We start from the raw sequence: 15,454 nt of genomic DNA on the forward strand, positions 1-15,454 counted from the left end.
GACCGATGCCTACTCCCCTCTTTCCCCTCAGTTACGAGGCTGTTCCCTCCTTTAGGTAGGAAAGTCTCTGCCCCTGCACAAGTCTCGGCCAGGACACGCCCCCTCAGCCCTCGGGGGAAGCTGGGCCCAGAGACCCCTGCGTGTCCTGGCCGCGCGCACCGAGCTGGTAGCATCCGGGCAGACAGAACAAAGAGCGTTTCACCACACAGACAGGGGTGATGAGAGAGAGTCAGCCCAGAATGCGGGGGGGCGGGGGGCGGTGAGTTAGCCGGTGTCCACACTGGTGGGGCCTCACGCTGTCCGTGGGGAATGACCTCACTACATCTCTAATCCCTGCTTTTACAAACCTACCCTCACGTCCCCCGATGACCCCACTGAATTCTGGGGGATCATCTGTTGTGACCTTGATAGAAGAAATCTATAAAAATCATTCCCGGCCTCTGGGTAGCACATTCACATCATAAAATAGGATTTCATTCTCAAACAACCTAGCGATCTAGGGTGAGGCAGGTGTTAGTCTACTCTCCACTTGCTTTAGGACATTCAAGCCCAGGAAGGTTGAGAGCGTGGCCTTAGGTATTCTGGCCACAGGCATGGGAGCCGTGATGGCGTGGGTCCCAGGTCAGGGGCTGTCGGATCCCCGGTGGACTTCTTGGCCTCTCAGGGAGGCCCGGGCCTTCAAGGGCTCCCTGTGCATGTCCCTGGCGAGCTCTCTCGGCTCTGGACCCATTAGGGCTGTGCCTGAGCCCCACACAGACGCACTTCTCATGGCTGGAGATCTGGAATGTCAGAGCCGAAACAGCCTTAGAGCTCCTCTGGCTCGGCGCCCAGGTGTTCACGGGGAGGGAAGGTGGGCTGAGGAAGGGCAGCCCTTCTGCAGACCCAGGCCGCCTGGCTCTGGGGCGGTGCTACCACTTCTTTCCAACTCCCTCCCCAGGGCAGCCTGGGCTCCAAGGGAGAGGTGGAGAGTGGGTGGGAGAGTGTGGGTCGGGCCTGGAGGGCAGATGCATGCGTGGTGGGGTGTCCCAAAGCCCAGCCCTGGGTCCGGCTGAGATGTTCCTGGGGCAGCAAATGAGCCAGCTGGAGGAGGGGGTCCCACTCCCAGCTGTGTGCCTGCTTCCCAAATATTTACACAACCTCTGAGGAGGCCTGCCTTCCCTGCCACCCTGCAGCTGGGAGAGGCGGCGTCCCGCCAGATCGCACACAGTGGGCAACTGTTTCACATCGTCCCAAACCTCAGCGTCTCTGTGTGGTTCTGAGAGCGCAGGACAGATGGGGCGGTGGGAACGGAGAGAGCAGGAGGCTGCCCGCCCTCCACAGGGCCTGCCGGACCCTCAGCTGCCCCTGGGCAGACGCGAGTGTGTGTGTGAGTGTGTGTATGAGTGTGAGACCCCCGAGGACAGCGCAGTGATTTCAGGTTGGCCGAAGCACCCGCTGACCCAGGTTCCCCATTCCTGAGCTGGAGCTCCAGTCTCTGCCTCCCGCCCCACCCCGCCCCGCCCCGCCCAGATGATCCCAGCAGCTTCCTTTCGCTGCCCCCTCACAGGAGCCAGGCAGACGCTTTGCAACACGCGTCCAATCTCATTGCTTCTCTGCCTGGAAGCTGCCTGTGGCTGCCCCTCACTTGTACTACCTGGCCCCTGGCTACACCCTGACCTCATTTCTGATCACCGTCTGTCTTGTTTATTCTGCTTCAGCCACACGGACCTCCCTGCATTTCCCTGAACACATGCCCATTCTTGCCCCAGGGTCTTTGCACATGCTCTTCTGGGCATCAATTACTGGAGAGTTTTCCCTGACCAGGCTCCCCAACAGCCCCCACCCACCACTCTGTCCCTCACCCTGCTTCATCTTCCTTTATGACGCACAGCACCACCCGATCTACCACGTATTTACCTGCTGGCTAGTTTGCCTTCTCTCTTTTGTATATGAGTTAAAGAATGATGACTTTTTCTCCTGCTGTACGCCCAAGTGTCTGTACAGCAGGTTTCTATAAGTACTTACTGACCATGTGAATAAGCAGCATGAGGTGGGCACTGTCATCCCCTTTCCCTTCAGACGGTGAGGCTAAGTCACTTATCCAGGGTCATGCAGGCCATAGCAGCAAACCGAGGATAAATCCGGGGCAACTGGACTCTGGAGCGCCCCACCGATGGCGCTGGCCTATCTCTCAAGAACAGGAAACTAACCACAGGGACTGCAGGAGCCACAAGGGACGGGACGGATGCTGCCATCCAGACCGCAGGGGCGACTGCTCGGAGCTGGGAAGAAAGGACCTCACACGGGGACCATCGAGGAAAGGTGAGCACAGGCACAGGGCGGCTGCAGGGGCTTGCCGCTCAGAGGGGACGGTGACAGGCAGGTGATAGCTGTGCCTCCTCTTCTAATAATACTCGGCGGAAAGCTGCGTCCTGGGAGCCTCTGCTGCCAGAAGTGCCACCGCCGGGCTCTGTCCATGGGGACAGCATTGCTCCTGAACTGCCCCTTTGTCATCAGACCCACAGGGGCCGAGACAGAAGCCAGACAAGGAAGAGGAGGCTGAGAGATTGAGAGGGTGGCCAGTGAGGAGAGGAGACAGGGAAGGGTCTGGACGGGGCTGAGCGGTCAGGAGCAGAGGGCAGCCGCGACGGTGGAGACGTGTCCCCGGGTCTGGCTGGACGGCCCACAAGAAGGAAGGGACAGGGCACAGGGCAGACCCCTCTTAATAGTTACTTATTTGGCTACGTGCGCCGGGTCTTAGTTGCGGCATGCTGACTCTTAGCTGCGGAATGCATGGGTGGGGGCGGGTCTAGTTCCCCGACCAGGGATCGAACCCATGCCTCCTGCACTGGGAGCGCAGAATCTTCCCCGCTGGACCACCAGGGAACTCCCTGGACCCCTCTTAATATGAGCCGGCCAAGGCGGGCAGAACAGGCGGGCTGATGAGACACTGGTCCCTCCACCTCTCGGACGCTCTGCGGCCTGTGTGGCTGGTACACGCCCTGCCCTCTGCCAGGGAAGCCTCTTTGTATCCAGCCCCTCACACGTGTGTCTGGGTGGCTCTCCCCTCGCCCCCGCTTGGCTGCACGTCCCGCGCACTGGCTCTGTTTACCGCCTGCGCCAGCCCCAGCATCATCTTGTCCACCCGTCTCTCCGTGACCCTGACCTGTGGATTGGTGAGCACTTGTCTGTCTCTACCATAGCTGCCTGCCTGCGGTCTCTCAAGGCCTGACTCGTTCTGCCTGTTTTCCAAATCCAGACCTTAATGCACCTGCCTGTGCTAGCTCCATCATGGCCCCAACGTACGGGCAATAGCAACTCAGTCCCGCAGCCTCTCTGGGGCAGCCCGTGCACAGCTCAGTGGGTGGGTGCCCAGCCTGGCCTGCTGGCCTTTCTTCAGCCGCAGTGAATGGTCCATTGCTGCCCGGCCAGAGACATCTGATACCCCAGAGGCCAGAGCTGGCCCCTCGCAAGCATCCTGGGACAGCTCAGCCTTTGAGCCACGGTCAACAGAGCCTGTATTCATGAGGCGCGCGTCGCTCCTTCTGCCCTTGCCCTGAGCTCCCGGCTGTGGCTGCTCTGTGGTTTGCAAAGCATGACCCTATCCTTGAAGACGGAGCAGTCACTTAGGGGCTTTCCGGGAGGGGGCCTCCAACAGCACGGCCTGCTGGGTGTTGAGGGGAGCTCCTTCTGCAGTGGCAGTAAGGCCTGTGACCCCCGGCCCCAAGCTTAGGGACACACATACCACACCCAAATGGAGGCAGCGGGCGAGCTGGAGATAGCATGGGACGGGGAGGGCAGGTGTCGGAGGCGCCCGGCTCTGCTCCTGTGCTGCCACTTTTAAGTTATGAGCTCCTGGCCAGCCAGTGAAGCCGAGTTCCACTTTCCTCGCTTGTAAATTGGGGAAAAGAACACCTGATTCACAGAACTGTTAAGATTAAATAAGACAGTGCCATAGAAGTGTTTTGTAAACCACATGTGCCGTGCAATTGTTAGAGAATTATAAAAGCACAAGTTACTACAGCACAAATTATACACACAAGTTCCAGGACGACCCCGAGTCGGGTAGCAGTCCCACTGCAATGGGGTGAATTTGGGGAGGCTTCCAGCAGGGGTGGCGGGAGGAACCAGGCACAGACAAGTGAGCGACTAGGTATCCCCCTCAACCCCCCAGCTGGGCAAGTCCCCCTCTGCAGACAGCCTTCAGACCTTCAGAGCGTTGGTTTTCTAGGCTCCAACCGAGAGAGGGGAGGGAGGTAACATTTGCTGAGCACCTGCTGTATACCTAGCACGTTATTACGATGTACTCCATAACATCCTCACGACGACCCTATTCCCGTTGGACCAGCCCCACCAGAATGGACGCACAGCCTCCCCAAAGCCTCAGAGCTGGGATCTGAGCCCACTCCAGACTTGGGCTCTTCCTGTAATATCAGATTGCATGGAATTTCCAGCACTCCACGAGCCCAGCTGGCTCATCCCAGAACATAAGGTGTGTGGGTGGGGAAAGGAGGAGGCCGACGATGAAGGAGAAGAGACAAGTGGACAGGCAGGCAGGCGGGCAGGACTGGTGGGGAGGTGCCAGACCTGTCTCCACGGCTTCCGCAACCCTTATCCGTCTTGACTGTCAACCAGCTTGTATATCATCAAACTTAGGGAAAACCCGGCAGCTCAACTGTAGGTTACTAGGACACACCACAGGAGCCCCTCCTCTGCCTGCATCCATCGCCTTGGCAAGCAGCACACATCCAGCTGCCCCTCTGGAATACCTGGCTCACTGCAACCCTCCAGCGACCCTGTTGAGTCTGAACAGACCCTGTGATTCCACCCCGCACACCCTCAGCAATGCTTTCACTGTTCTGTTTTAGGAATGAAGGGTGTTTCGACAGCCACTGGCTCTCTGAAGCCATCCCCCCCGCTCCCGACAGACCAGGAATCTGACGCCACAGCTCCTCCCTTCCCATCTTCCCTCTTTATAACTGATGTCCCTTGTATCCCACCTATGTCCCCTCTGCAGTTACTGTTCCCATAAACACAGACACAGCCGCTCTGCAGGCACCTGTGACTCTCAGTCTGCGTGAACACCAGGATGCAATGCCCCTGGGAGCCGCCCTCAGCCAGTAACGACTGGGCGTCGAAAGATAAATATCCAGGCTTCCTGGCCCTCTGGGTGGGCATGTAATCCCCCAGAACCCCCAAGCCCAGCTGATCTCAACAGTGACCCGCACAGAACGCATCCTGCACTGGCTTCCTTCTCTCCCCGACCCACTTCCCCACCCCCATCAGTGCTTTCCGGAATCACCTCCCAAATAAACCACTTGCACGCAAATCTTTGTCTCGAGGTCTGCTTCTGGGGACTCCATCCCAGGACACACTTCACGTACAGCACACGTGTTTGAGTGAGGTACAGACAGCCCCGTTAGCCAGGTCACGGCGGGAGAGGACCCATGGTCACTCGCACGGTCCTGTGTGCAATGAGTTTGCTATACTGCACAGCCACACGCTGGACCCGTGGCCGGTGGTCTCCAAGCCGCACAGGGGCACCCTTTGCCACACGATAGCACTGCATGAGCAGGCAGATGTGGGTCAGGACGCCGCCATCCTGCTTGGTGAACCACTTAGTTTGTCATCCTCCCAGGGAGGCTCAGGAACAAGCACGAAGGTTAACACACACTTTTCCAAATACTGTCTTGTCTTTCAGAAGGTGCGTGTGACAGCTTAGGGCCACCAGCTTGCTACCATCGGGCACCAAATGGCTAACATATAACACTTGCTATATACAGAGTAAACGTGTTCACTAATTCGGTGCTCGCACCAGCCTTACGGACTAGGGTGCCACCACTCTCTGCTTTTTCTAGACAAGGGAACTCGGGCAGAGGGAGAGCAGGCACCCACAGTGACACACAGAGCTCACGAGAAGAGCCAGGGCCCTGTCTAGCCGTGAGCCGTACTCCACACCACTCTGCAACCCCGCCGGTCCTGGCGTGCCATGTCGGCAAGCCTGTGCTCCAAGGCCGGTTCATTTAACTCTGCACCACAGGACGGAAAGTACATCAAGACGGTGTAAAAATGCAAAACAAGATCACCCCCCCTCAACAGAGTCAAAGCCCAAACTCTGTGAACTCATCTGTCAAGTTTAAGAAATCTTATGTGGATACTCTAACAGCCCCTAATTAAGCCAGAGGCCACCAGTTAAATGAACAGAACCGTAAGTTGAAACCAGAATAAATATTTCAGACCGACAGTTCTTCATGCTTTTTAGAGCACTCTTACTCTTTTCCACTTGATCCTCCCAAGGCACAAGTGATGACCTTTTTACAAATGAGCAAACGGAGACTCAGAGGGGTTGGGGACTTGCTTAGTGCCACGCCGCGAGCTAGAGGGGAGCTCCGGAGGGAGCCCCGGATGCTCAGATGCTCCTTCCCCTGCACCCAGAGAAGGTCGGCCAAGGCCACGTGCATGAAGCTGCAGGTCACCGTTAGATGTTGCCCCCGAAGAGGCAACGGCCACTGTCTGCATCAACTATACCTCACTCCTGCTGCTGCCGTGGATACCGCAGGCATCTTTTAGATGTGAAGCCCTTCAAGGGCAGGAGCTGATTCCTTCCTGAACTTGAACGCCGGGTCCTCCCCAGGATGGCCCCCTACCCCTCTGCCCCAATCCTTGTGTTCCACGGGCAGAAGCCCGGCCTGGTCCAGCCGCCCACGGGGTGGAATGCCTGCCACGTAACAGAGGAGACAGGGGCAGGGGAGGAAGACTCTCCTCCCTGCCCACTCACATTCCAGAGTTCTCCTCTCTCTGTACAAACCCTACAAACCCAGTGCCCCTTGCAGGAGGATTCTGTCCCTAAAGGGGGTGGGGTTTGGCGTCTTGGGATCAGCCATCTGGAGCCCAGTGAGTGACGTTCCTTCTCAGGAGGGGGCTGCCCAGGCCCAGGCCACTCAGCAAGGCAGGAGGCTTTCGTTAAGGCTTGGGCTCCTGCCTCTGGGAGCAAAAAGCCAGCCTGGGAGGAGACCGGGGCCTACAGTTTATTTTATTTGACATTTTTCAACGTCGGGACACTTCAGCACCAAGGAGGAAACGAATCCCATCTGTTCCTGAGCTCCTGAGCACGGTTTAAGAGGACAGGCTGGGGAAGGAGGGGACGAATAGGGACAGGACAGGAGCAGCCAGCCGCCACGCGGGGCAGGGACCACCCGATGGTGGAGCCCCGCTGCCCCCTGGCGCACCCGCAGGGCTCTGTCTAAAGCTCTGCGGTCCTTGGTCGAGGTCGCCAGACAGCGGTCCTGCCAGGGCTGCAGAGACTACCCTACCCCAGGTGAAGGGTGCCCCCGGGAGGGTGTGACAGCAGCACTGCTGGTGACGCAGCTGGGGTTCCTGCCCACCCAGACCACCATTTACGCAGACGGAAGTGGAGACGGTGAGGAGACGGTGAGAGGCACGTGCAAGTCAAAGGAGGGAGGGGCTGGAGGGCACACAGCCCCGTCCGCACGCCCCCACCCCCCGCCGGAGCCCACACTCACCTCTGTAGGTGCAGCATCCCCACCTCCCACCCCAACACTGGGGGTTAGGCGTGTGCAGATGGCTGTGGAACTCATCTCCTTATTTAGATTAAATTCCAGACCTCCCTATTTTTAGAAAAACAAATTTCTCTTCTCTTTTCAGGAGGTAAAAATGTCCTGAGCTGCCACCTAGGGCAGCCGGCAGCCAAGCCGATGCTGTCCACGGCGTCAGGCTCTGGATGTCACCCTGCCAGGACCGGGCAGATCAGTCCAGGTGCCAAATTTTTAAGAGGATCATTGACAACCTGAGAGCTTCCAGAGGAGGGTAATGAGGACAGGTGGGATCTGGAAAACTGGGTCATTTCAGGAAGTACTGAAATGAGTTGGGGACTCTTTCTTTTGTAGAGAAGAGACTATCTGAACCATCATTAAGAGCATGTTGAAATGTTTGGATAAAGACTTCCACTTAGTCTGTTTTTCTCAGATGACAACATTTGAATCAACAGGCAGAAGTGAAGCAGATTTCAGGTGAATACTTAAATGCTTTCTTGTAATCTTATGCGATTTGGAGTGGAATAAGCCCCCCCGGCACTGTGCCCACCCAAATCAAGGCTGAGAGATGCTGTCGGGGTTACTATGAAGAAGATTTGTTAACTTTATGGGAAGACAGACTAGCCCCCAAATCACTGAGAAGTGTCAGAAAAATACGGCTTCCTGAGGTAGGAGAGGTAGGCCGGGCATGAGACTTGGAATTTGTATTTTTAAAAAGCCCCAGCAGCGGGCTTCCCTGGTGGTGCAGTGGTTAAGAATCCGCCTGCCAATGCAGGGGACACAGGTTCGAGCCCTGGTCCGGGAAGATCCCACGTGCCGCGGAGCAACTAAGCCCGTGTGCCACAACTGCTGAGCCTGTGCTCTAGAGCCCGTGAGCCACAGCTACTGAAGCCCGTGTGCCACAACTACTGAAGCCCGCGCGCCTAGAGCCCGTGCTCCGCAATAAGAGAAGCCACCGCAATGAGAAGCCCACACACCGCCTTAAGAGTAGCCCCCGCCCACCGCAACTAGAGAAAGCCTGCACACAGCAACAAAGACCCAATGCAGCCAAAAATAAATAAATAAATAAATTAAATTTTTTAAAAAAACTAAAAAAAAGCCTCAGCAGCTATAAAACTCTTGGAGAAAAACATTGGGGAAAAGGTTCATGACATTGGATTTGGCAATCATTTCTTGGCTATGACACCTACAGTGTAGGCAACAAAAGAAACAAGAGATAAACTAAACTTGATTGAAATGAAAAACTTTTGCGCATTAAAGGGCACCATCAACAGAATGAAAAGGCAACCCACAGAATGGGAGAAAATATGTGCAAATCATATGTCTGATAAGGGATTAATACCCAGAATATATAAAGAACTCCTACAACTTAACCACAACAACCAAACAACCTAATTAAAAAATGGACAAAGGACTTGAATAGATATTTCTCCAAAGAAGACATATGAATGGCTAATAAACACATGAAAAGATGTTCAACATCTCTAGTCTTTAGGGAAACGCAGATTAAAACCACTTCATACCCATCATGATGGCTGTTATTAAAAAAAGAAACACATGGAAAATAACAAGTGTTGGCGAGAATGTGGAGAAAAGGCAGCCCTCACGCACTGCAGGTGGGGATGGAAAATGGTGCAGCCACTCTGGAAAACTGTATGTGGTTCCTCGAAAAAATTAAAAATAGAGCTACATATGATCCAGCAATTCCACTGCTGAGAATACACCCAAAAGAATTGAAAGCAGATTCCTGAGGAAATATTTGTACACTCATGTTCATAGCAAGCAACCCAAATGTATATCAGTGGGTAAATGGATAGACAAACTGTGGTCTGTATATACAATGGAATATTATTTGGCCCTAAAAGGGAAGGAAATTCCGACTGCTATCACATGGATGAATCTTGAGGACATGACGCTGAGTGAAATAAGCCAGTCTGAAAAAGACAAATACCGTGTGATTTGGAGTTCTGTGAGGTCCTTAGAACAGTCAAGCTCATAGAGACAGAACGAGGAAGGGTGGGGTGGGGGGCTGGAGAGGGGGCTGGGGAGTCAGTGTTTAACGGGTAGAGTTTCAGCTTGGGAAAATGAAAAAGTCCTGGAGATGACGTCAGTGATGGTGACACGGCAATGTGAACGTAATTACCACCACTGAACTCTTAAACTTAAAAGCAGTTAAGGGCTTCCCTGGTGGCGCAGTGGTTGAGAGTCCGCCTGTCGATGCAAGGGACGCAGGTTCGTGCCCTGGTCCGGGAAGATCCCACATGCCACGGAGCGGCTGGGCCCGTGAGCCATGGCCGCTGAGCCTGCGCTCCGCAACGGGCAAGGCCACAGCAGAGAGAGGCCCGCGTACCGCAAAAAAAAAAAAAAAAAAAAAAAAGCACTTAAGATATTAGCCACGTATAAAACCATGTTTTACTCTAATTGTTTAAATACATAACTTCAAGTATATGATGGTTTTAGCAGCTGCATTCCCTTCCGCATCCTGGTTTGTTGAGCTTCAGTTTGGAGAATCTGCCTTCCCTGAGCTCACCCAGATGGGCAACCCGGAATCGGCCAGGCATTGGGATGGAGCGGGGAGGGCTGATTCCGGACTGAACAAGGGCTTGGGAAGAGCCCCAAGTGGGCGATCCCCCGTCAGGGGATGGACGGAGGGCACCGAGAAAGCCTCGGGGTTACTGCCATCCTCCACGTCTCACCGGGATGGCCTGTGACTGTGTCAGCTGGGGTCGGGGGGGATGGGGGGAGCGAAAGCCCGGCGGCGAGCCTCACCTGTCCTGCTCGCCCAGTGCTGAGACTTCTGAGAGTCAGGAAGTGAATGGTCATGGGCAGTGGCCAACGGGGAAGGGATGGGGTGTCACTGGTAGGTGAGAAGGGAATAGCCCTGCCTGTCTTATGAGTAGGAAATGCAATTTTCTTAGAAGCAGGACGTTTTCTAAGTTACAAAACCTGGATGGAAACCAGTGGGAGAGAAAGGGGCTGGGCAAGTGCGGCTCAGGTTCCCTGGAACCCAGGATGCCCGGCTTCTAGTGAAAAAACACAGCACTTAACTGTGAAAACACATAACTGAGGAGTGATTGGTTATATTCAAATTACTGGGGGTTATAAACGGATTCCCCTCAACTCTGACTGCTTAAGGGCATTGAAGGATGGGTGTGTTGACAGTGCTGGCGGGATGTTAACGCCACAGCCCCCTTAGAACTGGCTTGTTGAGAGTTGCTGCTAATTGCAGACTGACCATAAAAACTCATGTGAAATTATCTTGGCGCCAGCACTGCAGTTCGCAGTGAGGACCACTTTGTGGGTATCGCCACTCTGTTCTGTGTTCCCTGCAAACCCCACGCTTCCCCAGGGCTGACGGGCATGAGTGCACAGGGAGGGAAGGTCCCATCCATGCCAGTCTAGTGAACCCTGCTTTTGCACTGATTCAGGAGCACACACACTGTCCAGAGGAAAGACGACAAAGACAAGGTGCTAGAGGCCGAGTAAAGGGCGTCCTTCCTGGCTCCCCCGCCCAGCACTCCGTACCCACACACCCCTGAATCTATGTCCCCAGGATTGGCCAGCTGCTGCTACATCTGTCCTTGCTGCCGATCCTGATGGGGCTGTGCTGCACTGCCCAGTCCCTCAGGGCAAGCCTGGGACCCTCAGGGGGCAGGAGTCCCTCCCCTCCTTTAGAGGGTGATTTTAACGATGATAGTAACAATAATAATAGCAATAAAAATCAACTAACATGGATTGAGCATTTACAAAGAGCCAGGAATTATCCCAAGCACTTTATGTAATTAATGCATTTAACCCTTATCATCACCCTGAGATAAGTTCTATTATTATCGACAGACAAACCGAAGCCTAGAGAGCTTAAGTGACTCGCCCAAGCTCACAGCTGGTTAGGTGCCAGAGGTCCCACCACCTGCTTCAGACTGGGGTCTCTCCAAAGGCAGAGTCCTGGATGTGGGAGCTCTCTGCCCTGTCCAGCTGGGCGATGTCAGAGGGCAGGGACCCAACACTTCCTCAGAGGAGAAGGGCTTCCTGGGGCAGAGGCTGTGCAGAGCAACATCAGATGCCAGGCTCTCCTCCACCTAGCACAGCCTCTGCACCCACGAGGAGCTGGACAACTGTCTCCGGCCCCAGCCCCACGCTGGCGGAGCTGACAAGAGGTGGGCCGGCCCCTGGGGCTTACAAGAAGTAAACAACCCCATTCATGAGTCAGTTGTTTTGCTCCAAAGCAGCCTGTCATCGGGACAGGCCCTGCCAGGTCCGGTCCTCCCAGTACATCCCTGGGGTGGGGAGCAGTGGACAGCCTAGAGCTCAGCGACCTTCCACTCCCTTCCAGTTCGAGCTGTTTACTGGGGAGAGGTAGTTCCAAGGGGGGTGGGGAGGGTAACTGCGGCTACCCGTGTGGTCCCTGGGAGGGTCCAGCAAACCAAGAAGGGCGAGTGGAGGTAGAGCCAGCCGGAGATGCCTGAGAGCTTCCAGAAGCTGTGCAGTGCTCTGGTCTCAGCTCTTGGACCCTGAAGTCCCTAGCAATTCTTTCTTCCTGTCCTCTCCCCTCATGTCCCAGACTGCGCGCCCCCGCCACCGCAAGCTGCTCCACAAACCCAACCCTGTCTATGGGGCAGAAAAAGATGAGAAGAGGAAGACGGGAAAGAAGGTTTGACGGAGGGTGCCGCGTCTGGGTCAGACTCGGAAGTTGAAGCGCTGACAGAGGTTTGCACAGGAAGAGACCAGAGGAGGAGAAAGGGGGCCAGGGTGGGGTGGGGACAGGGCTTGGGGCCCAGCGTTGGAAGCAGAGCTAGTACTGCGCTCCGCTCTCCAGCGCTCCCAACACACGCCCTTGGCCTCTCTTCTCAGTAGTCCCTCGAGGGAAAGGGACCCTGTCACCCTGACTCTCAAATAGGGAGGTCAGGCTGTCCCACGTGCACGCTTACAGCACAAGAATCCTCCAGGGCCCAGACCACCAGCGGGTCGGGGGCGGAGACCAGGCGGAGGGCGGGGCTGCCACAGAATGACAGCTGCAGGGGCCAATGAGGGGCACCTTCGCTGACCAATCAGCTCCTCAGACATCGCCCCCACACACACACACCCCGCCCAACCTCAGCAGCCTCGCGCGACAGCCCACACGACGCCCCCCACTGGCTCCTTGTCACAGAACAGCTTCCTTCCCCGGGGCGAAGTCCATCCACCCTTATGAGATCCACGCGCTGCGCTGTCCGTGGTCCCCTCGCCCTCCCTGGGGTCCATCCGCCCTTCTGGCGTCCGCGCACTGGACTGTCCTCCCCCCAGCTGCCCACGGGCCGCTCCTACCCGGTGGTGATGTCGTCGTCCTCCGTCATCGTCTTGCCCATGAGGTCGCTGTCGCTCATGTAGCCGGACTTGAGGTCCACGTCGTCCGAGTCCAGGGACTCGACCAGCTCCAGGCGCGAGATGTGGCCAAGCTTGCTGGGGGAGCGCATGGGCATGGTGTGCGCGTAGTGTGCGCGCTCCCCGTGCATGTACCAGGAGGGCGGCCCCTCCGAGCGGCAGCTGCCGCCCACCGACGGCGCGTCCCCGGCCTGCAGCCGCGGGCTGGACTGGCCGTAGCGCCAGGAGAGGGGCGACGAGCGGTTGGACAGGCTGGACACACTGCGGGGGTTGGCGTCGTCGCTGTCGTAGCAGGTCATCTCGAGGGAGCTGGGCGGGTGGAAGGGCACTGGTTACTCTCCAGTCCAGCGCTCTGAGCCCGGTCCTCGGGCGGCTGTAATGCCTCCCTCCACTCTCCCGTCCTCCCGCCTCTGCCCCTCTGCCCCCCTGCCTGAGCTCCTGGGCCTCCTGGAGGCCTCTTAGGGTGTATGTTGCCCTGAGGTGTGTCAGCTCAGGTTGTCAAAGGAAGAGGCCGGTGAGCGCTAGGGAAGGAATCCCGTACACGGTAAGGGCACAGATTTTATAATATGACCTGGGTTTGAATCCTTTTCTACTATTTATGAGTCAGGAGGCCGAGGCAAGTCATCAACCTTGCCAAGCCTCCATCCCCTCATCTGTCAAATGGGGATAAAACTATAATAGCTACTTTATCATATATAGAGTTGTAAAGACCTGACACAGTGCCTGGTATACAGAAGGTGTGCAATGAACGGGAAGGGCCCCACGAGACCTGGGGGAGTCACCTGCGAGTGGAAGGCCTCGATCATTCATTTTGTTCAGGGAGTCTAACACCTCCTTTCTGTTACTGAACTCGGGGCTAGTTGCTTCCCAAACCAGAGAGAGCAAAGTCAGGAGTGGGGTGTGGAGCAGGTAGGTCCCCGAAAGACTAGCCCCGGCCAAGGCATGGGCATCGGGAGAAGCAGTGGAACCTCAGCAGAGGACAGAGCGGCCTTAGCCGGACAGAGGGGAGAACGTGGGAAAATGGACAGAGCGGGTGAAGCCTCAGGCTCTGCTTGGCCAGGCCAGGGAAGCAGGTCAGTGCTAGATGGCCTGAGCCCAGGGGGTCTGGAGCTGGGGAAGGAGATGCCTCTCTCCCTCAGGGGCCAAGGTGGCTGCTTGGACAGGCAGAGACCCACAATCACCGCCCAGCCTAGCAGTGGTGCCAGCCCAAATCAACCACAGGTGGGGTCTCAGTGGCTTGGCCTAAATAGAGACAGACAGGGTTGAATAAATGAGATGGGATCTGTGGGCCAAGAAAGCTGAGCGGCAAAGGAAAGCTGGGTTACAGAGTTCAGGAATCTTTAATCTGCAAACACATCCATTTCTTAGTCACTCTAGGGGGTCAAATGGAGTGAGACACTGATTTTTCTATTCTTGTTTTTGTAAAGTTCCTTGAAAATAACAAAATCCTCCAAAATTGTCTCTGTCAATCCTGAGAAAACAGGGTTTTATTTTTTGATCAAAAACTGGAGGGAGCTGTATGGGCCTTGACTGTGATGGTGGTCCCTGCAGAAGTCCTGTGGGTGAGCAGGGGACCGGGATGGGCAGGGCAATCAGTGAGCAGACTTCCTGGCCTGGTCCGCACCCAGCTTCTCCCCTTGGGACTTCCTGTCTATCCTGTGTGTGGTACCCTGGGTACTTTCCCTTTCTAGTGACTCGGACCTCAGGGGGAACGGCAGTTCCCTGGGTGCTTGTGGTCCTGGGGGGCAGCGGGGGCGGCCTGCCTCGCTCACCGTGGCGGGTTGCCCTCTGCACACCCTGGCGGGTGCTTGGCACTCAAGACCGCATGGGCGGGGGTGAGCCCAGGACGGACGATCAGGCGAGTTCTCGAAGTGAGACTCAGTACCGGGCCTTGTGCAGCAAGTAGGGGCTTAGTAAAAACAAGCTGATCGGGGCTTCCCTGGTGGCGCAGTGGTTAAGAGTCCGCCTGCCGATGCAGGGGACGCGGGTTCGTGCCCCAGTCCGGGAAGATCCCACATGCCGCGGAGCGGCTGGGCCCGTGAGCCATGGCCGCTGAGCCTGCGCGTCCGGAGCCTGTGCTCCGCAACGGGAGAGGCCACAACAGTGAGAGGCCCGCGTACCGCACACACACACAAAAAAAGCTGACGGTGACAAGGGGGCGAGGAGCAAAAGGAAGAAGCCAGTGATGGCCCTGGTGACAGGACGATGGAGAGCTTCAGGGGAGCCCGTTTTGTAGCAAAACTAGCGTCGCGTGTGGGTGTGCCAAGTGCCAGGTCCCTCGGTCCTGTTCCCGGCTCGCGGCCTCGACCTCACTGCTCCCCTTTGTCCCCAAATACACCTCCAGACACCTCTGAGTCGGTGGTGGAAATTCTAGCTCAAACTTGGGTCCTTGATTTCCAGTCCTAGATTCCGCCCTTCAGTCTTGCTTCTCTCTGGGGAGGACGTTTCATGGGGTGGAGGGTATGGTGGGCCTGGAGCGGGTTGAGGGCAGAGTTCCACTTCCTCTCTGGCTGCAGCCCTCTGACCCACACTCTCTCCTTGTGGGGGAACAAGCCAGGGAA

At 56.4% G+C, this 15,454-nt stretch overlaps 1 protein-coding gene across 9 annotated transcripts in view; it reads right to left on the minus strand.

Annotated features, from left to right (window-relative positions):
* Nucleotides 1-15,454, minus strand: part of NAV1 (neuron navigator 1) — a 209,766-nt gene that overhangs the window by 64,511 nt on the left and 129,801 nt on the right. For 8 of the 9 annotated variants that reach the window (XM_029229223.1, XM_029229227.1, XM_029229225.1 and 5 more), the window contains one exon: nt 12,837-13,202. In XM_029229223.1, the coding sequence (XP_029085056.1) occupies nt 12,837-13,202 (366 nt within the window). Of the gene's footprint in view, nt 1-12,836; nt 13,203-15,231; nt 15,453-15,454 lie in introns of those variants that run through there. The other variant, XM_029229230.1, reaches the window with a different exon arrangement.

The sequence above is a fragment of the Monodon monoceros genome, unplaced genomic scaffold, assembly GCF_005190385.1.
Source record: "Monodon monoceros isolate NGI ecotype Baffin Bay Population unplaced genomic scaffold, NGI_Narwhal_1 Super_Scaffold_18, whole genome shotgun sequence".
Lineage (NCBI taxonomy): Eukaryota > Metazoa > Chordata > Mammalia > Artiodactyla > Monodontidae > Monodon > Monodon monoceros.